This window comes from Ostrea edulis, chromosome 9 (genome assembly GCF_947568905.1).
Source record: "Ostrea edulis chromosome 9, xbOstEdul1.1, whole genome shotgun sequence".
NCBI lineage: Eukaryota > Metazoa > Mollusca > Bivalvia > Ostreida > Ostreidae > Ostrea > Ostrea edulis.
The window spans coordinates 22,869,473-22,891,512 of NC_079172.1; the positions used below are offsets into that span (position 1 = coordinate 22,869,473).

General features: G+C 37.1%; 1 protein-coding gene across 3 annotated transcripts; it reads right to left on the reverse strand.

Moving 5' to 3' along the window:
• Window positions 1-117: 117 nt before the first annotated feature.
• Window positions 118-13,766, reverse strand: LOC125678059 (solute carrier family 49 member A3-like). 3 transcript variants are annotated; one of them, XM_056148869.1, is made up of 12 exons: window positions 13,198-13,741; window positions 12,142-12,169; window positions 10,782-10,940; window positions 10,244-10,460; window positions 9,226-9,308; window positions 7,569-7,703; window positions 6,828-6,944; window positions 6,178-6,330; window positions 4,705-4,862; window positions 4,361-4,452; window positions 3,412-3,465; window positions 118-2,898 (listed from the first exon to the last, which is right to left on the reverse strand). In XM_056148869.1, exons 1-12 carry the CDS (start codon window positions 13,203-13,205, stop codon window positions 2,717-2,719), a joined length of 1,386 nt encoding a protein of 461 aa, XP_056004844.1. In that variant the 5' UTR covers window positions 13,206-13,741; the 3' UTR covers window positions 118-2,716. The 3 variants fall into 3 exon arrangements, with proteins under 3 accessions (XP_056004844.1, XP_056004843.1, XP_056004845.1); XM_056148868.1 differs by lacking the exon at window positions 12,142-12,169 and having other exon boundaries at window positions 13,198-13,766; XM_056148870.1 differs by lacking the exons at window positions 10,782-10,940; window positions 12,142-12,169 and having other exon boundaries at window positions 13,198-13,743.
• Between the last annotated feature and the right edge of the window lie 8,274 nt (window positions 13,767-22,040).

Sequence of the window (22,040 nt, forward strand, 5' to 3'; positions counted from 1 at the left end):
GGGGTATAATAACTATTGTAACACAAGATATAATGCTGTTTTCTTGACTGTCCGAAATATCACACCCGTCCGAAATATCAACACTCTCCCCTATGTGTTTCATTAACCTAGAACATACACATTTATATGTTTTATTAACCTTGAACATGCACATTTATAGCAACAATTAGTTTCAACACTTGCATACAGATACATGTATATAAAAAAAAATGAAGGCCTTTCACAGTGGTAAATCAATGTATCATAAAGCATGGCTTGAAGCAGTGGGGTATTCCCCGTTCTGCAGAAGGTAACAATCAGCACTTTTATTTACGACCCCTAGAACCAATGTTTTGTATGTACCATTAATATTTTCTATGTACCATTAATATTTTCTTGGGTGACTAGTCTTGCAAGTCAAATGAAATGTTGAATTTCCAGTATTGGGGTACAGTATTCAAGTCCTTTTTCAAAATGGCATTGAGTCGCAACATAATTTTTTTAAAATCTGAAATCAGTGTTAAGAGGTAATTGATGTACATTTACTAAATATAAAATGAACTCAACATAATTGTACAAAAAGATTCTAAATAAAACTGGACATTGTCATTTTTTATATCCATATGAATTGCAAGATAAAATGAGTAGCAATCTTGTTCTTGTGCTCTGGAAAGTAGATAAGACTAAAATACAATTTGTTGCATTTCTGCCAACATCCAAGTCAAAATTTGGGTAGTTTGGTAGGAAATACGGTCAAACCTCGTTACTTCGAACTAAATGGGACCAAGAGAAAATTTTGAGATATCCGAGGGTTCCAGATATTGAGGTTAAAATACAAAAAGAAAAATTTAACGTAGTTGAGATTCCCAATTAACTTCAACATATCCATGGTATTTGAGATATCAATGTTCAAGATATCAAAGTTCAACTGTATATATCTATATTCTCTAACTTTTTAATTTTTATTTTAAGGACATAGGATTACCCCCCAAAGAGAATATTTGTCTTGTTTAATGTCAAAAAAATTCTAGAATAGGGGGTATGATTTAGGGTCTATTGGGTTAGTGGAAACAGTCGAGTTAGCTGAAACGCAGCAAATTTTATTTTAGACTAAACAAACATACTCTAGTTTAAAAATGGAGAATATGATAAATAAGATCAACATGAATTCTTTTGTTATAAACATCAAATTGTGTTAATCATAACTAAAACTGGATAAAAACTGATTTAATATTAAAATCATAAAAATGTCTAACTTTGTAATTATAAATAATCTATGACTAGTCATGTTTTCATTGGTAGAAGGACTTCCACCAAGTGCAAGCACCCTGTACTAATTTGTGATGATAGTAGAACTCGAGACAAGATGTAACAATTCTCTATAGCATGTACCAGGACTTTGTAACGGTCTTTGATGACAGGCTTCTTAAACATAATAGTAACCTAAAATTTATCAAATAATGCTAAATAAAATATACAATCCACAAACTCGTAATTCTCTTTCCATCTGTTATATTGTTTAAGGGATAAAACTTTAGATTTACTAATTAGAGCATTGCTATCATTCTGACAGTAACTTAATGAGATATAAATTTGTTCTTTAGGTGAGATATATCATACAATCCACAATTTTAGTAATGACTCATCACAAACACATAAACATGAACATGTATATATTACATGTAATACCACAACAGGAACATATTTTTGGAGAACACTTTCAACCCATAATTTCCAATTGCTTGAAAAAATACTAAATTTTTACAATTTTTAAGGAGAACGTATAGTAATCAACATATTTGTCACGTGATATTTCAAATTAAAAATTAGTTTGGGGCGACACCATTTTTAATTTCGGGGCCTGATATGGGTATTATTTTATGTCGTATTTACAGTCTATCTAGTACAGTAGTGGAGAAAATGTCAAATGATAAAACTACTAAACAGCCTCCTACTTCTGATACATGTATTGAACAGTTCAGAAGTTTTCCATTGAAAATACAGTTCTCGCTGATAAAAACATGGAAATGAGAATAAAGGAACAATGCAATTGTCAGAATATTTCAATATGGATCTGTATAATAATTAATAAATAAGTCATTTTATAAATCCATTAATGTAAAAAGATATCTATTAAACAATTTTTCTTTCAAACAATCCAGTAAAACTCAAGGTAATTTTATCTTATTTGCTTAAATAAACAGCCTTCTAAATCTAGATTTTGCATCGCTATTACAATTATATATAGTATACAATGTAAATCACATACCATAACATTTCGTGAGACTATTTCCGAAATCTTGATTTGTCAAATTTATCAGAGATGATCATTTCATGAGAATTTTACTTGTTTATCACCACATTTTATGAAATTTCCATTAGGACACCCTACTACATGTACAAGTTCTTATCAACAAATCGTGACTTACAGTTGTTTTCAGAGCTGCAATTGCATGTAGTTCCTTATATTATACAAGCTCTCTGGAATATATGACATTTGTTCTCTAAAAGTATTTCTTTTTTTAAGAAAGATTAACTTTAAAGATAAACATGAATACTTGAATAACAAAAATCACAACAGGTTAGAACGCAAGGTGAATGTATAAGAACTTGATAGAAAATCTTTTCCCTGATATCATATATCACAGAAAAATTCCCTGGTCAGCAGACGACATCTCCTGGCGACTGCTTCACTGCTGCCATTGCTTGAGATCAGCGTGTCGCTTGAATCTTTCTTTCACAGCCTGTCCTGGGTGTTACTCTGAACTTCTACTATACTGGGTAAGCTGCGAGAAATGTTTAAAACTCTCTCTGCATTTAACTGTTTCTCGGCTTTCACTCTCTTATAGTCTCCCTTCATAAACAAAATCACAGCACACGCAGCTATTGCGGACAAACCGTTCATGAAAAGTCCAGGCACTGGAGAAAAAAAGTAAAACTTGTAAACTCTGTCAAGTTTGTTAACTGCAATAACAACTGGTACATCTAAACAAGATTCTAACTAAAGCTGAACTTCGGTATCTCAAACACCAATATCTCAAATACCATGGGTATGTCTTAGTTTTTTCTCAGTCCCATCGAGTTCGAGATAACGAGGTTTGACTGTAGTAAGTATTCCTTATAATTATGAAATTTCATATTCAATACAGAAAATATTTCCATTTCAGTGTCTTTATTTCCGTGAACCCTAAAGCTCATTGAATTCCTACGTATTTACACAGGGGCTAAGCCCATTTTGGGCCCGAACTCTGCGATACTATATATTCCTAGTATCACGGAGTTCGGGCCCAAAACAGGCTTAGCCCCTGTGCATATTTATACATACCATAGTTATTCAGTAAATGCAATCAATGGAAAGTGAAATTTATCATAAAGGTTAAATATAGATGTGAACACTTTCAATAAGTGTGTGTAAGAATATCAAGTATTTACCAGTCCAGTCCTGAGGGGTGAATGAGTCAGCTCCACTACTGCTGCACCCAGACCCTGATAAATAGATTAAAATTTAATGACAAAACAAAAAACATGAGCAAGACCGAGGCGCTGGTGATGAATCTAATCTATCAGCTATCATAAAAACACAATCCAGCCTTTAAAAAATACATATTTTACTTCAGATCAATATACAGCGAATATAAACATGCTATTTTTTGAAAATCTTGCATAAAATATCTATTCAGTGTATACCCAGCTGCTACTAAGCAAATATACATGTAGCTAGCCTTCGATTTTTTTTTTTTGGCTATTCAACACTACAAAAGAAGGATAATAAAGACAAAGGTTTAAACCTATAATGTCTGTACTAGTAAGTCAGAAATATACACATGGATAGACGATCTTTAAATTGTGAAAACTAAAAACAAGAATATTCATAGCAGCTTCATATTTTTTTTATAAGATTGATTTTTTAATCTGCAAAATTTGAATATTTGCACAAAGTTGGCATAAAACATAAAAGAATTAAATCCATTTACATATATGCATGTCAAGATGTACAAGTATGTTACATACATAATATTTGATTTGGCCAAAATAAAATGAGTGTTTCCGATTTCCCGACCCTATGTACTTTTTTTGCTGCCAACCCTCAATATTCTATTGATGATATATATGAATAAAAATCCAGAATTTTCAAACCAGATTTTTTTCTTTTGCATTTGAGTTTGATTTACATTTCAATTACTATTGATCTTCAAAATATGTGAAAAATATTTGTAATGTAAACAGACCTGTATTGAAAGCATATCAAAGACCAAGATTTCAAATAAAAAGTTTTAATAAGATAAAACATTTTACCTTACTAGCCTGCGCAATTCTTTTAATAGGAGTGAAATAGGAAACACACATATATTTTATTTTGGCCTTAGAAATGATCTCTGACCTTGAGCACAGGCTGAATCTGCCAGCTGAGCAGCAGAAAGAGGCTGGGTCAAGAACTGGGTCGCTAAAACAATGATAATTCCCTGGACTTGCCTATAGAAAGAAAAAAATTCACTATAATGCAACTTTGATATCAATCAACATATTTGGCATCAATCACACAATAGGCAATTAGAGAACAAATTGATTTAGAAAACAAATGAAACTTCAAAAACTGATGAAAATTTACAATTTGTTAGAAAATTTGGCTTTGAGAATTTACATTCATTCAATGTGTTCAAACTTTAAAATCAATCAACTTGAAGCTGTTTCTGTTAGGAGATGCGGGCTGGTGTCTCTACTTACCCTGACACAACTAAGAGACCAGAGCTCGTTGCCTCGGCAACAGGGTAGGTAATTTCTACAGCCAACTCCATGGATATCGGATACATGGCAAAGCCAAATGTTCCAAATGCTGTCACCATTATAGCCAGTAGAATTTCTTGGTTTTTATATCTAGCAAGCTGTGAAACAGGGAATGCATTACTTTCATTTCTCACATAGCGACATGTCATAATCATATTACATTGTGATGATTGAAACTGTTAAAGGTGAGGGTTGAATACTAAGTATAACTTCCCCCTTCCTTTGTAATGTGAAAGACGGAGACCGAAAGAAGCATGCAGTCACTTGTATTTTTTACTATCACACAGATGTATTTTTAGATACAAGTTTAAAAGACAATGTATTCCTAATCATCAAAAACACAAGCATATATAGTGAAATCATTTTTTTCTTCTTTTTTTTGTTTTTTGTTTTTGTTTTTGGTGATGCAGTTGATCATTTTCCACAAAGAAAATGTGCGTCGACGTCACCAGTTTCAGAGAGACAACTGGAATCAGATCACCACAGTGTAGCCAAACCACGTACACTCTGGGAACATAACAGCAATTAAAACACGGATTATTGATGGGTATATAATAATAAATACATTTCAGTCATACAAAACAACAGTTAAACAACCATTTACAGATATGCAGTGATTCACTTTAAAAATGGTTATATCATGGTTTCCCGGGGTCCTCCTTTGATGAGTCCCTAGCTCAAATCAAAGAGTCTTTATATATTCTTTGAAACTAACACCAGTCTGAAGGTAAAAACAAAACTAGATAAGAGTCAAGCTTACTCTTGACATCCCTCTTTAGAGAATAGATATTTTACTTTTTCGGACACTGTCCCCTAATGCTTTCTCAACTATGGTCCTTCTGTCATGAATGCACATCTTGGCACTAATTAATTTCCCTCGATGTCGACAAAAAGCCCATTTCTTAGCTTACTTTATATTTGATTCTGCAGTACATAAATAAATTCTCATTTTTGCTGTTCTTCTCCAGTCATAGACAGGAATAAATTGTTAGTCATAATTTCTGTTTAAACTCCAATTTTCTTGACTGATTGATCAATCTCAAGAGTTTGTTTCTTTCCCATGGATATTTATTGAAATCACGCGTCCTGAGCAAATTTGATGCACGATTTACGCAGGATGCACGCCATTTGGACTAGCTGGATTTGTACCTGACTGACTGTAAAATGGAGAGTTACATGGGCCGTAATGAAAATAACTCAATAAATCAAAACTAGGGTTTACATAATCATATTATACAGAAAACTAAATTTTAGCAAAAGTGGAAAGATTAATGATTATTTTCCGCAATGGTGCATTGATCTCAACGAACTGAATCAAAACAAACAACCTAGTCTTATCGCTAGCATCAGTTCTAACAAAATCAGTACCAAATACAAGTGTGGGCTTGTAATTCAATAATTCAATAGTGATACCTCAAAAAACACAACTCCAAACACCACTGCTATAGCAAACGAGATTTTGACAACTTCTTCAAAGCGTTTGGTTTTGTCTACATAGATCCCCGCGATAATGGCTCCAACGACACCACCAACTATCATCAATGCTCCACAGAGCCCCGCAAAATCCTAAAAATAAAGAGTCATAATCTGCTATAGAGAAAACAAAACTTTGTTAGGAAAACTGTTGTAGTATGTTGACAGAGCATGGCTAAGTATGACAGGGTGGGTACTGTACACACAGATATATATACTATATTTATATATACAATCAAACCTCATTATCTTAAAACTCGATGGGATTGAGAAAATACTTCCAGATATCCGGGGATTTGAGACATCGAGGGTAAAATACTTAAAGAATAATAGGTTGGGATTTCCGAATCACTTGGACATACCCATGTTATTTATAAGATATCGGTGTTTAATATACCAAAGTTTAACTATATAATTATATTATATATATATATATATAGTATACCCGTTATCTATCAAGATATATATACAGTTACGAATGCCTCGGGCCAAACTTAATAAACATTTATCAGCATTAATTCTGTTCATGCACATATTTATGTCAAAAAGATTTCTTTTTCCTTGAACAAATTAAACATGATGACCATTACATTCGAGTATCCTCTTGGACAAAGGGCCTGGTCAAGAAATGAGGTCACAGATGAGAAAACGGCCAGCCCGGTCCCAAAACTCAGACACAACACCCAGTAGTTCTTGTTCTTTACAATCTATAAATACAACATAATCCACAGTCAATCTATATATACAGCATAGTCCACAGTCAATCTATAAATACAACAAATAAAGTCGCTATATAAAATCTGGGCTCATTAGATCATTACGTAATCCACTTTAAATAAAACATCCAACGAAATCACTGCATCTTGTTATGGTGTACATGGATACAAATGACGCAATCTCATATTGCTGTATTGATAAACACACTTGTAATATTTAAACCACTAATTTCGTTTATTGATAGTAGGTCAAGTTTGGAAACCTTTTTACTTATGACAATATTGCTTAAACGATTGAAATAGCCATAACTGTAGATATCAATACACGTGTTTTCATTTGAATCTCTTGCTTCACATTGTGATAAATAGAACCGTATTCTCATTGGTTCCAACTCTTTTGTGGAAACAATCAGAACAAGCCCAACTTATATATAGCGACTGATGCCAAGGGTTAGTGCGAGGTAACGAATCAATAACCCTTGACTTGTGAAGATGGTTAACTCCGGGCTAGAAAACATCTCTGTATGAACATTGTACACACCTCTTTAAGCCCTTCTCTAAATGAACATTGTACACACCTTTTTAAGCCCTTCTCTAAATGAACATTGTACACACCTTTTTAAGCCCCTCTTTAAATGATTCGGATGCCTCGTCTGCACTCGCTGTTGGAGGGGTAGGTGGAACTGAGGAACATACCCCAAAAGTTGCCATGAAAACCACCAAAAAGGCTGGGGAGGATATCACCCAAAGCTGTTAAAATATAGCAGAAAATAGTAAACTGTACTGGTGTTAAAGTAAGACAGAGAATAGTAAACTGTACTAGTGTTATAGTAAGACAGAGAATAGTAAACTGTACTAGTGTTAAAGTAAGACAGAGAATAGTAAACTGTACTAGTGTTAAAGTAAGACAGAGAATAGTAAACTGTACTAGTGTTAAAGTAAGACAGACAGCAATTTAAAAAGAGAACTGCAAAGCAGGGTATCCCTTCACAACAGAGCAAATCATATAATGGAGTCATCATCCATTTACCTATACTTGCTCATTCACCCATTTTCACATACAAAAATCACTTATCAATCATTTATCATACACTTACCAATCCACACACACACACTTTCCAATTCACACACACACACTTACCAATCCACACATACACTTACCAATCCACACACACACTTACCAATCCACTCACACACTTACCAATCCACACATACACTTACCAATCCACACACACACTTACCAATCCACACACACACTTACCAATCCACACACACACTTACCAATCCACACACACACACTTACCAATTCACTCACTCACACACACACTTACTAATCCACTCACACACTTACCAATTCACTCACTCACACACTTACCAATCCACACACACACTTACCAATTCACTCACTCACACACACACTTACCAATCCACTCACACACTTACCAATTCACTCACTCACACATACACTTACCAATCCACACACACACTTACCAATTCACTCACTCACACACACACTTACCAATTCACTCACTCACACACACACTTACCAATTCACTCACTCACACACACACTTACCAATTCACTCACTCACACACACACTTACCAATCCGCACACACACCTACCAATTCACTCACTCACACACACACTTACCAATCCACACACACACACTTACCAATTCACTCACTCACACACACTTACCAATTCACTCACTCACTCATACACTTACCAATCTGCACACACACTTACCGATTCACTCACTCACACACACACTTACCAATTCACTCACACACACACACACTTACCAATCTGCACACACACTTACCGATTCACTCACTCACACACACACTTACCAATTCACTCACTCACACACACACACTTACCAATCTGCACACACACTTACCGATTCACTCACTCACACACACACTTACCAATTCACTCACTCACACACACACACTTACCAATCTGCACACACACCTACCAATTCACTCACTCACACACACACTTACCAATTCACTCACTCACACACACACACTTACCAATCTGAACACACACCTACCAATTCACTCACTCACACGCACACTTACCAATCCACACACACACTTACCAATCCACTCACACACACATTTCTGTACCAATCTACCATACTCAAACACACACATACTACACATACTATATACATACTCACTCTCACACCCAAACTGGCACCATTATGTTACAATAACAGCCTCATTTTCTCTATCACATGGGGTGATTATATTTAAGATCACTCACAGCCCTGGGAAGTTCGTCTGAATTACAGCCATTGACCATAGCTGGAGCTATCAAGTTGGCTGATAAAATTCCTAGTGGATTCGCTATTGAAAAAAAGAAAAAAAAAATACAGTTCAGATAATCTCAGAGTCTACATTCGCATGACTTTCTGCAGAAAAGTTATGCTAAGCGATATAAAATAGCTGTAAAAGAAAACTAGAACTGTCCTAACCCCTGCAGGACATTTGATGGTGGTGGGAAATAGTGAATTTGTGCTCAGTGAAAAATGGTAATATATTTTGAACAATGACAATATAACATCCACCCATGCCTTGAAATGAAAAAAAAAATCCATAACTTCTGTGAATGCTAAAAAAAATTCAATCAAAATAGCAGGAGCATAACTTCATTATTCATATAACATATGTACATAAAGTTTAATCTGTTATCTGTGTTAAATACTCTGGACAAATCATGACTACAAACTGAAACATATGGACGGACAGACGGACAAGGTGATTCCCTCCTAAAACATGCAATATGGGACAATACGAAGAATCTAGATATATTTTTTTAAACAAAACAAGATATGAATATAATCTGCAGATTATAAAGTCTCCCAAACAAAGTAATGGCTGTATACATTGTATTAGTGGGCTTTTTCTGAGTACTACTGCCCCCCCCCCCCCCCCCGAAATTAATAACTTAATATCTATTTTCATTGTTATAATTAATTGCTTGTAAACTTGTACATGCCCCCCCCCCCCCCCCCCTAGGGCCCTTGATTGGTGAATAAACAATAAACATATATATATACACACATATAGGCCAAAGTGTTTGCTTGAAAAAAAATCCAATAAACAGATAGCATTTTTAATCAAAATGTTTTATTACCGGTATTTACATTATTCACCAAGATTGCAGACTTTTTGATGATCCCTCTTACATTATATTTCTATTAAAGAAAAGAAAATGTTAAGCTTACTGATCAGAGAAATTTATTTTCAATCTCACATGGAATATCTATATAATATATTACCCATGGATGCCATCATATTTGCTGTAGCTCTCTGTGAGTCAGGGAACCACAAAGCCGCTAACTTTGTTGGAGCAAACATCACAAAAGGCTGAGAAATGGCTGCCAATGTCTGTCCCGCCAGCAAGATCCAAAACCTCAGGTCATTGGGAATATCTCCAAATGTACTCACATTCCTCAGGAGGTTTCCGATGCCATTCAGCCACGCTGACAACAGTATCTGTTCATAAATAAATCAGTGTAGTACTTTTAGTAGAATTTTTAAAAAGAGTTGTTAAAAGTATCTGTAGGTAAAACATAGAACTGTTAAAATCAAAACATGGCTACTAGGGGCCTAGGAAAAGAGACCTGGTTGGCCATCTTTGCAAATAGCTAGACAGCATCACATACTGGAAAGTGATTACGGTACAGATGTGAGTTTTTGTTTATTACATTACTTCCAGCTAAGACTTCCTGTCACATTGGATTTATCTAAACAGTTGGACCTATCAAAGAATCTTTACAGTGATAATACACAACCATCTATGTCTGTTGTACTCACACTAGTACGTAGTCCATAAGTGTCCAGTACCCAAGAAGCAGCGAAACCAAAAGGAACAGATGCCACCATAAAAATCAGTGATAAGATATTCACTTTAAATGCATTTACATTGTAGTATGTACTGGTGAGATCAGCAATAGGGGAAAAGGTAATCCATGTCTGAAATTTAATTTTTTTTTTAAAATCACACACAGTATAGTCATTATGACATAATTTTTTCCTACTAGATAATCAATCAATTTTTAAAAACCTATATAGATTCTGAGAAATATATGCATCTCATTTTCTATATGTATATCAAACATTCATTTACAAAATAAAAATTGTCCATATTGCAACCATGTTGTTAGTGATAACTAGTGAATCAAAGCATTTCATTGAGAAACTGTAAATATTATGTATATGATTTTTGTTTACATCATGCAATTGATATAATCTTATCTTATCTTATCTATAATATATGTTGTGCCGACTTATTAAATCATAAAATACTTCTGATTATACCGAATCAGATAGAAATCATTGTCCTTTAATATAGATCATGTTGTCATTAAAATAGGTCCGGGGAGTCTAAAATCATGCTCAGACAGATAAAATCTAGAGACAACTTGCCCAAAGAATGAGCAGATAATAAAGTTAAACATGTTAAATGTCTAAACTCTATCTCAAATTATCTCGCAAATGAATCTGAAGTGTACTTAAACATTAATACAAGAGTTTAAATGAACATTGATATTTCTCAAAATACTAACCAACCAAGCCAAGATCAGAATATATCATCTCTTCATACTGTATGGATTTACATGTAAATGTGAAGGATGTTAAGAATTGTTGCCTTTCTGTTATATTTTAACCTGATTGACCCTAAATTGTACTCCCTACCTTAGATTTCTTTTTAACATATTATTCAAGAGATCATTGAATAAACATTTTTTGGGAGTTGACTTTTGCAATTACTTCATAGGTAATTTACATCAGAGCATATTTAAAAGTTGCATTATTAGTGAAAAATGTCACAGCTCAATGTTTTAAAATGTACATTGTGATTAAAAGGTGTTTTTCCTTCTTCTTCTTTTGGGGTAGGAAGTGTACTCTTGAAACAAAGTTTGAGAAAAAAAATATAATTTACTTTTTACCAGCCTAGGGTGATAGCGGAAACACCACAATATATATTTTTGGCCTAATTTATGGATGGTAGTTAGAATAATCTAACTGTGTCTTGGGACAGGCCCTCACCACAGTTAGAATGCCTCCCATATACTCATAATGTAGCAGAAAATTGCAGAATCACTCCAAAACGATTTTAAAATCACCAAAGAATAAACGCGTAAATTTAAAGCTAAAATTGAATACAACTAACCTCGTTGATAATTCGTAAGTCCTTAACACTGTAAAAAATCATAAAATAATATTGTAAACCGAACACTTTGAAATACCTCTTCTTTCAATTCAAATTGACTGCATTTTACCAGAAACTGTCATCAGAAACTGTCATCAGAAACCCTGCTGTTTTCGAAAACTTAATGAAGAACCACCCACTGCATGTATATGGAAAACAGTGAAATGTACCTTTTGCAAAGAGTTTGAAGACAAAAAGAGTATGATGTGCAGTGGACAAAGAATTACACTCTAGAATTTAAAGATGAACAGGCAGAAATAATCTCTGCAGTGCTAGAGGGAAAAGATGTGTTTGACTGTGCAATCTGGTTAATTTTCTTCATTCAGGCCTAATGACAGCAATTTTCATCAAAAGAAGAATATCTTAACTTATATTTCTTAATTTACAATGTTTATTTGAAACTATAATTTATTTTTTCTGTAAATTAACGACATAGTAAAGATCGTAGTAACATTTTCCATAAAAGGTAATATCTCCATATTTGGGAGCTTTGCACTTATGCAATGATAAGTTCCCGTAAAATGGAAGCTGTTCACAGCAAAATTCAACTCATAGGTTTTAGTTCTCCTTCTATTCTAATCAAAATGGAATTAATGGCGAGTCAGTTGTGAAGATAATTTAATTTTTTTTTGGTTGTATTTTACCAAAACATGCATCGAGTGCAATTTTTATTTTTGCTACGTTACGGGTATATGGGACACATTTTATCGTTAAACCGGGTCCGTAGGACATTATTACTTGTACGATAGAACATTCTATCTATATGGATGGTAGTGAAGGGTACAACAAAAAACAAATATATATATATATATATATTAACACTGATTAAAAGGGGTCATCCTGGGTGAATAATCTCATCAATACAATACAATACAGGAGTCATAATATGTAAACAAAGATAACCGACACTCATTTTTAAGTTACCTTCAACCCACATGACCTGATATAATATGTAGATAACATTATTTGGGTGTTTGCATCAAATGAGTAATGTTTCGACGAGAATTAGCTACTTACCATTGCATTAGACAAATTCAAAATAACGATCACAATCAGAATAAACCATCTTCTTCCATAAACAACGTATTCGTCCTCTCGCCTAGACACGATCGACTGTTGACTTTCTGACTTTACAGGTCTGTCTCGCGATCCACCGGAGGGAGCCATTTTGGGATCATGTGACTGCATTTCCATGTTCAGCATTTGCTACACTTCGAGTTCGAAGTAATAAATTTTGAATCAACTAAAACAAAAATCATTGCATGTCCAAATACTAATGTAAACCTCCTCCGATTGTTCCCATCACGCGGCAGGATAGAGGGTATGTCAAATGAAATGCTTCAGTTTTCATACGTCCGTAAATTCCGTTTTGTAGGCTTTAAAAATCTGAAATTTAAAACAAATGACTTGGATTTTTCACGCAAAATACTAAATCCCAAAACATTGGCTCTGTTTGATTGGATGGCCTGCATGAGGAGACTAATCTTTGATAGTGCCCAAGCTATATCAGCCCACTTAAAAGCAATGTTACACTGCACACGGAGAGTTTTGGGTTGCCAAGCTGGAGATACCTGTGTGCTGTCTTATCTACTTCCGTTATTTGATCAATTGTTTTTTGTTTTGTTTGTTTGTTTTCGGTTTTAATTGTATTCAGGTGACCTGAGAATAAAAATAGTTGTGAGTGAGGTGCGATCCTAAATTTTGATCGCTTACGCATTTTAAAATATTGTTGGAATCCAAATATCGTTTTTAGGCACGGTGTACATGAATAGCACTGCATGCTATCGATCTAGAGTGATTTCATTGAGTGTGTATTGCTTTACCCCGCAGGCGCTTAATTTTGTTTCATAAACTTCGCAAGCTATACTATATAATAACACAGCATAGCTTGCAATGTTTATGGAACAAGCGCCTGTATGGAGCGCCAAATTAACATGAACTCAAATAATTGAAGATATCATCAATTGAATTATTGCTCTCTTATGTGCGCATTAATTATAGTATGTAGGACATTGTAATTTGGCGCGCCACACGCCTGTGCTTTAAAGTGTCCCCTGAACTGACCCCATAAGCTATTCTTTTTAGAGAATGAAAGGCATGCCTGTCCACTTCTCTAAAGAGAATACACCCATGAGCATAGAAAGTTGTGTTAAACCCAACCCAGTCGATTCTTCTAAGCGGGTGTTCCTCCTTAAGTTTGGTCTCCACCCTCATTTGTAGAAACCCGGAGAAAAGTTAAAGGTTTCTTTTAAAATTCACCACAAAGTTTGAAAGTTTCTTTCCGAGGAATGTCCGAAGTTCTCTCTCTCTAGCCGACCAAACCTACTATGTGATGACGTCCTCACAATGTGTAGAAGAGAATACACACATTATTCTAAAGGCAAAATAGTACTATGTTAGGTTTAGCTATAGGGATACCTATAAAAGTTTATCTAATACTCCCTTTCGAATTATGAAGGGAAAAAAAGAAGGGTTTTGAGAGAGAATTTAGGTAGGACATGTCCTCATACCACTTGTCCTCACGCAGCTGATATTTTGTATAGATCTACATCTATCACATGCTGTACATAGGTCAAATTAATGACGACGTAATTGTGAGGACATTTTGTGTGTGTGTGTGTCCTCATAGTGAAAATGTTGAAATGTGTCCTCACTTTAAAATACGTTTCTCTCTCTCTCTCACCACTGTACATAAAACATTTTATCAGAAAAACCTAAACGTGACACCACTGTACATTATTTAAGATTTTATCACCGAATGCGACAGACGTTCTTAGATTTAACAGTAAACGTTTTTATCTTTCTTTTTGAATTTTAGACCATAGTCAATCGATAGCATGCTGGAGTTTTCAACAACTGCTGAGAGAGAGAGAGAGAGAGAGAGAGCCTCGAATCAAGGAAAAAAAACCCATCAAAAACTGCTAGTGAACTAAAAATTTTAAGTTATCTGACCTCATTTTAATTCCTTACACAAACATTTGGTTGACCAAAATGTACATTTTGCCGTCGAGTAAATTTTAAAAAGGTCATGGGGTGGCCGGGAGTGAAAAAAGACGTGTACCCGATCCTAGGAAGATGCAAATTAAGCGGGGGAAATAGCTTAATTTGTTTGCTGATTTATATCATGTTCACACCATTTCAATATACACAATATAGAAATAAATACAATATTAAATTCTAACACCAGCAAACATTTCATATAGGCTTCAAATTTGACTACCTGTACGTATATTTGTTTAAGATATTGAATTGAGCGCACGTAACATGGCTGATCTACACTGGAGTCAATGTGATGTACGGAGAGCCCAAAATGTGCTTTATGTTATTAAATAGAGAAATAAAATACCCAGCAGTTTTTCATACTTTAATCCCTAAAAGAAGAAATCCGCCATACGAAAAAAGAGGGGGTGGGGTGGGGTGATGACGGTAACTGATAAGAAAACCTATATAAAGGATGTACGTAATATGCTGACTTAGGTTATATTTCTGTCTTTTACTACTGTCAATTTAAATTCTAATCTGTAACCCAATGATTAGATATTAAAATATTTCGATATATGGTAAATAAATGTAGGTAGATTTTAGGAAAGGGGGGCGCAGATTAGGGACAACATCAATATATTAAAAACACTTTCGCATTTTAACCTTTACTCTTACCAAGGTTTCTCATACTCTACTCGCTACTTTAAGCCAAGGACCGGGAATACTTAGCTTACAAAGAGGGGGTGGTGTTAGTGTTGAAAAATGAATAACGTCAAGGTTAAGACCAATCTAATTAGAATTAGATCCGCTCGCGGGTGTACATGCGAGCGGATCTAACACCTAATTTTAATTAGAATGGGTTAAGACAAAACACGAACAAAATTAGTCACATAAAATATTCGTACTCCATAGTTTCAGAGGATTGTTGACAACAAAATCATTTAGTACCGAGATGCAGATAAAATGTCAGGAACTATTAAAGGGTACTACATAGTATCAATTTAATCATGTTTCGGGGAATCACATTGTTTTGCTCAATAAGTTCTTCAGTACTAAAAAACACTGCGATTATCGTGCGATAGTCACCAGTCATCGATTAATATCAAACAATGAGCGCGGCGAGTTGGGTTCCAGTGCTGGTGGCCAGTTGGTAAAACACCCAACTAAAAATTCAGAGATCCCAGTCCCGTTATGTTTCAATTCTTTCTGGATTCACCTATTTATGCCAAGATCACATCTTCCTGACCATTAAAAAAGCCAACGTTGTGTTTATGAAACGCTCATGCCTCCGTATGACGCAAAACTTGATAATGACCGTGGTTAGTAGGTAAAACCCCCAAGGTCAAGAGATTAAAAACTTTGGTACCCAAAGAAGTCTTGCCATAAGGAATACACGTAAAATATGAAAACCTTAGACTAACCATTCAAAGTTAAAGTTTTCCAGAATTAGGTAACCATCAGGTAAAGTTAATGAGGGAAGAAAAAAAACATGGTTAGTAGGTAAAACCCCAAGGTCAAGAGATCAAAAACTTTGGTAGCCAATCTGATTAAAATCAGCTCCTCGATCCGCTCCTTTATTTCTTTTGATTTGCCGCTACTCGAAGAAATAAAGGAGCGGATCGAGGAGCTGATTTTAATCAGATTATTTGGTAGCCAAAGAAGTCTTGCCATAAGGAATACACGTAAAATATGAAAACCTTAGCATTAACCATTCAAATTATAAGTTTTCCAAAATTAGGTAACCACAAGGTAAAGGTAATGAGGTAAAATAAACAAGAGGCCCATGGGCCACATCGCTCACCCGAGTTATCATATATTTACACATATGAAATACGGTTTCCCTTATTGTGGCAAAACCCGACACCCCGGGGGCCATGATTTGAACAAACTTGAATTTGAACTATGTCAGGAAACTTCGATGTAAATTTGAACTCTTCTGGCTCAATGGTTCTTGAGAAGATTTTTCCTATATAAATACATATAAAATGTGGTTTCCCCTAGTGTGGCCCCACCCGACCCCCAGGGGCAATGATATGAACAAACTGGAATCTGCATTATGTCAGGAAGCTTCCATGTAAAGTTGAACTCTTCTGGCTCAATGGTTCTTGAGAAAAATTTTCCTATATACACACATATAAAATATGGTTTCCCCATGTGTGGCCCCACCCGACCCCCAGGGGCCATGATATGAACTGGAATCTGCATTATGTAAGGAAGCTTCCATGTAAAGTTGAACTCTTCTGGCTTAATGGTTCTTGAGAAGATTTTAAAAGATTTTTCCTATATATAAATACATATAAAATATGGTTTCCCCTATTGTGGCGCCATCCGACCCCTGGGGGACATGATATGAAAGTAGTATAACGCGTCCCGATAGGGAGTTCAACTGAGTGCACTTTTTATGCAAATGAGGTCAAGTAAGGGCGTTTTTGATTGGTCAAGCGGTGTTGGGGTCAACGGAGTGCACTAGGACGGGGTCAACCCCAGCAGGGGTTGTAGAGCGGGTGAATAGACTGGGCTATGGCCGCTGGTCTATGATGCGGTACTTTCGCTTTGAGTTCCTGGAATGAGTTCCTGCTATTTTTCTGAAAATCCAGTGAAATCCTGTGTATTAAATCTAAAAGAATAACAGTGTATTAAATCTAAAAGAATAACACAAGGTTTTAAGTTGACATGTTTATTAAAGAACAATAGTACAATCCCCAGAGGTGGCACGGTCCCTAGTTTTACCCAGCGCTGTCTACAGGTAATATATATATAAAGCGGCGCGCGGTGCATTGGGTGTCACTTTCGACATCATGTCAGACAAGTTACCTACTGGACTTCCACGGAGTTATATTGAACAGCGATTGAGATTTTTGAATGATCAGCTGAACAGACAACGGCAGCGTGAATTACAACTTCGCAGAGAGAATCAACGACGACTACAGTATTTACAGCGGGGAGGGGGGAAAAAGAAACTCATTTCGGATTATTACAAAATTCAACTGGAACGAGGACGTCAATCACGGAAATTTAAAGTCAAGGAAAATGTCTACAATGTTGCTTTCAAACCTATTCCAGAGAAAGAAAATACAACCTTCATTCGTCGGCTCTTCCGGGATATGTTAAAAAATGTGAAACAGGAAATGCAGTGCAATCCCAATGATTATCTACGTTTAAATATTCGGCACCCGTCTCTGGATTCAGCTATTTGGTACGAATTTACGCAGTCCAATCAGCTCAACGAGGACAAAATTCTGAACAAAATAGAATCCGTCCAGCAATCTAAAAAGGAATTCCTAATCACCGACGGGGCAGTGCAGATGGATTTTTTCCATGTTAAATATCCACAAGGCAGCGGGTGCACTAAGAAAAAACATCTACACATGGATAAGGAGAAATTCAAAAACTCCAAGAGAGCGATCGTTCGCATTCAAAATCCTGAGGATTCTCTCTGCTTGTCCCGGGCTATTGTGGTAGCACGTCTACACAGCCAGAAATCAAACGACCCGGCATGGGAAACGAAATGGTTACGCATGAGAAAAGGGGATTTCAAAACGCTCGACCAGAAACGAGAAGCGATAGCCTTGATGGAACAAGCTGGGTGTGTTATGAACCACCCGTGTGGGCCGCGTGAATGGGAGCAATTACAGCACGCGCTCGCCCCACAGTATCGATTGAAAATATTTCAATTCAAAACGAATACAACTCGTTTACGACTGGAACCTATTTACAAAGGACCGGGGTACGGGACTTGTTTGAATATCCTGCTGGATAACGAGCATTACGATGCCATTGTGTCTATGGCTGGAGTGACGGAAAACGGATACTATTGCGATTATTGCGATGTTGGTTACAGTCACATTGAAGATCATCGGACCGTCTGTCCTCATCGATGCTCATTTTGTTTAGCCGATACCCCCTGTACCCCGGACGGGACTCAGACGAATTGCCCTCATTGTAAGGGATTTTTCAGAAATGCAGCTTGTTACCAGACCCACTTGAAACCTTACAGCAGTAATACAACAACCACGGTCTGCAGTTTAATGGGGCGGTGTAACCAGTGTCAGAAATGGATGTCCAAGCAATTATTAAAACGCCACGCGTGTGGGGGTCAAACCGAATGCCGCATCTGTCACAAAGTCGTCACCATGCCTCATCACTGCTTTGTACAGACGAAACCCAAACCTAAGAAAGAAAAAGAAGAAGAAGAGGAGTTGAAAATATACATTTATTACGATTTCGAATGCAGTCAGGAAAACGGTATTCACATCCCCAATTTATGCGTGGCAGAACGTGTGTGTCAACATTGCGACAGTGTGGATATCGACAAGCCCTGTTCTCATTGTGAAGGATTCGGATCACAACGCCGCTTCCTATTTCAAGGCCCCGACACGTTAAAACAGTTTATGGAATGGCTCTTACAGAGCGAGACCGATGAGCAAGGCCATGTGGAACTCAAACACGATGAAGCCACCATCATTGCCCACAATTTCAAAGGATACGATGGGCAGTTTATTTTGAATTACCTGGTGCACACGGCGTGTATCAAACCCACCGTCATCCTGAACGGGAGTAAAATCTTATCCATGCAAGTCTTGGGGTTGAGATTCATCGATTCTTACAACTTTCTACCCTTTGCTCTTGCCAAGATGCCCTCTGCTTTCGGATTAACGGAATTGAAAAAAGGCTATTTCCCGCACTTTTTCAACACGACAGAGAACCAGCAGTATGTGGGTCCTTACCCGGCCGCTCATTTCTACAATCCTGACGATATGTCCACCGCCAATCGTGAAGCCTTCTATACTTGGTACCATCAACAAGAGGGCAAAGTCTTTGATTTCCAGAAAGAATTCTTAGCTTACTGCATCTCGGACGTGGATATTTTACGCCGCTGTTGTGCCCATTTCAAATCCACCCTGTTTGATCTGGTGGAAGTAGACCCCTTTCAAGAATCCATCACGTTTGCCAGCACGGCTAATTTAGCCTACCGACGAGGATTCATGACACAGGACACCATCGCCATCATTCCTAATATGGGCTACCGGCCAGCACGACGATATTCAGCTAAAGCTTGCCGATGGCTCGCCTGGTTAGAACATCAACATCACTGCATACGACATGCTAGAAATGGGGGTGAAGTCACGCTTGGACCCTATACAGTAGATGGGTATGATGAGGAATCCCGTATCGTGTACGAATTCTATGGCTGTTACTGGCACGGCTGTCCCACCTGTTACCCGAATCTGTTGACTGACATGCATCCTCATCGTGTTCAGCATACGTATCAAGACCTCTACCTGGACACCTTAAAACGAGCCAGTGCTTTAGAAGACCAAGGCTATACAGTCGTGAGCATATGGGAACACGAGTTTGATCGTCAGACCCAGACCAATGCCGACTTACAGGAATTTTTACAAGGAGTCGATATACAAGATCCTTTGAATCCCCGTGACGCTTTGTACGGAGGCCGGACCAATGCTACACGACTGTATTGTGAGGAGGGTGACATGCGATACGTGGATGTCTGTTCCCTGTACCCGTACGTGTTGAAATACAAGCCATTTCCCGTCGACCATCCCCAAGTCATCACCAGCCATTTCACCGATGTCAGAGACTATTTCGGGCTCATTCGTTGTCGTGTCCTCCCACCCCGAGAGCTGTATCACCCCGTATTACCTTACAAGACCGGGGGCAAATTACTCTTTCCCTTATGCCGCACCTGTGCGGAACAGCGCAACTTAGGACCCGACGAGCGGTGCCAGCACACCGATTCTGAACGCAGTCTCACGGGCACCTGGGTGACCACCGAACTTCACAAAGCATTAGATCTACGCTATCGTCTCGACCGCATTTACGAAGTTTGGCATTTTGAGAAAACCAGTGACCACTTATTTCGAGCGTATATCAACACCTTTTTGAAAATTAAACAAGAAGCTTCCGGATTCCCCGAGGATTGTCAAACAGCCCAACAGCAGCAACATTACATTGAGGAAATTCAGCAACGAGAAGGCATTGCCATGAATCCGGCCGACATCCAGAAAAATCCGGTCCGAAGAACCATTGCCAAACTCTTTTTAAATTGCTTGTGGGGAAAATTTGCTCAACGATTACAATTACCCAAATCCCTGTATCTCACGGAAGAAGAAGAATTACAACAGAAATTACAAGATGCCACTTTAGAAGTCAAAGGCATCGAACTCTTAGAAAATCGTGAACGCCCCGAATGTGATATGATGCTGATCAATTATCAGGAGAAAGAAGAATTTTTAGAAGACTGTCCCTTTGGAAACGTGGTGCTGGCGTGTTTTACAACAGCTCATGCTCGTTTACATTTGTACGAGACGTTACAGCCTTTGGGAGAGCGTGTCTTATACTTCGATACCGACAGTATCATCTATCAGCACGACGAGACCCAGTTCAATCCGACCATTATCAACAGTTTAGGCGGCTGGACCGATGAATTGGGTGGAGATCGTATCATCAAGTACATGTCGGGCGGGCCCAAAAATTATGCATACGAGACCCAGGGGGGAAAATCTGTCTGCAAAGTCAAAGGATTGACACTCAATTATCGTGCCTCTAGAGTCGTGTCTCTCGATACGTTGGAAAAAATGTTAAAAGGAGAAGAAGAAGAAGTCCATGTCCGCTATCCGCACTTTATTCAACGAACCCGCCAACATGATGTGCGAACCATTCCTCTGGTGAAGAAATACCGCATGGTGTATGATAAACGTCAACGTATTCATGACTATGACACGCTGCCTTACGGGTATTAAAAAGGACATGCTAGAGAAAACCATCAGTCGGCAAAATGACGGACTACGAATCACTACATAACCCGGGTACACCACGTTATGCTCTACTGTCAGATCGAGTAGCGTCGTTTGAAAATG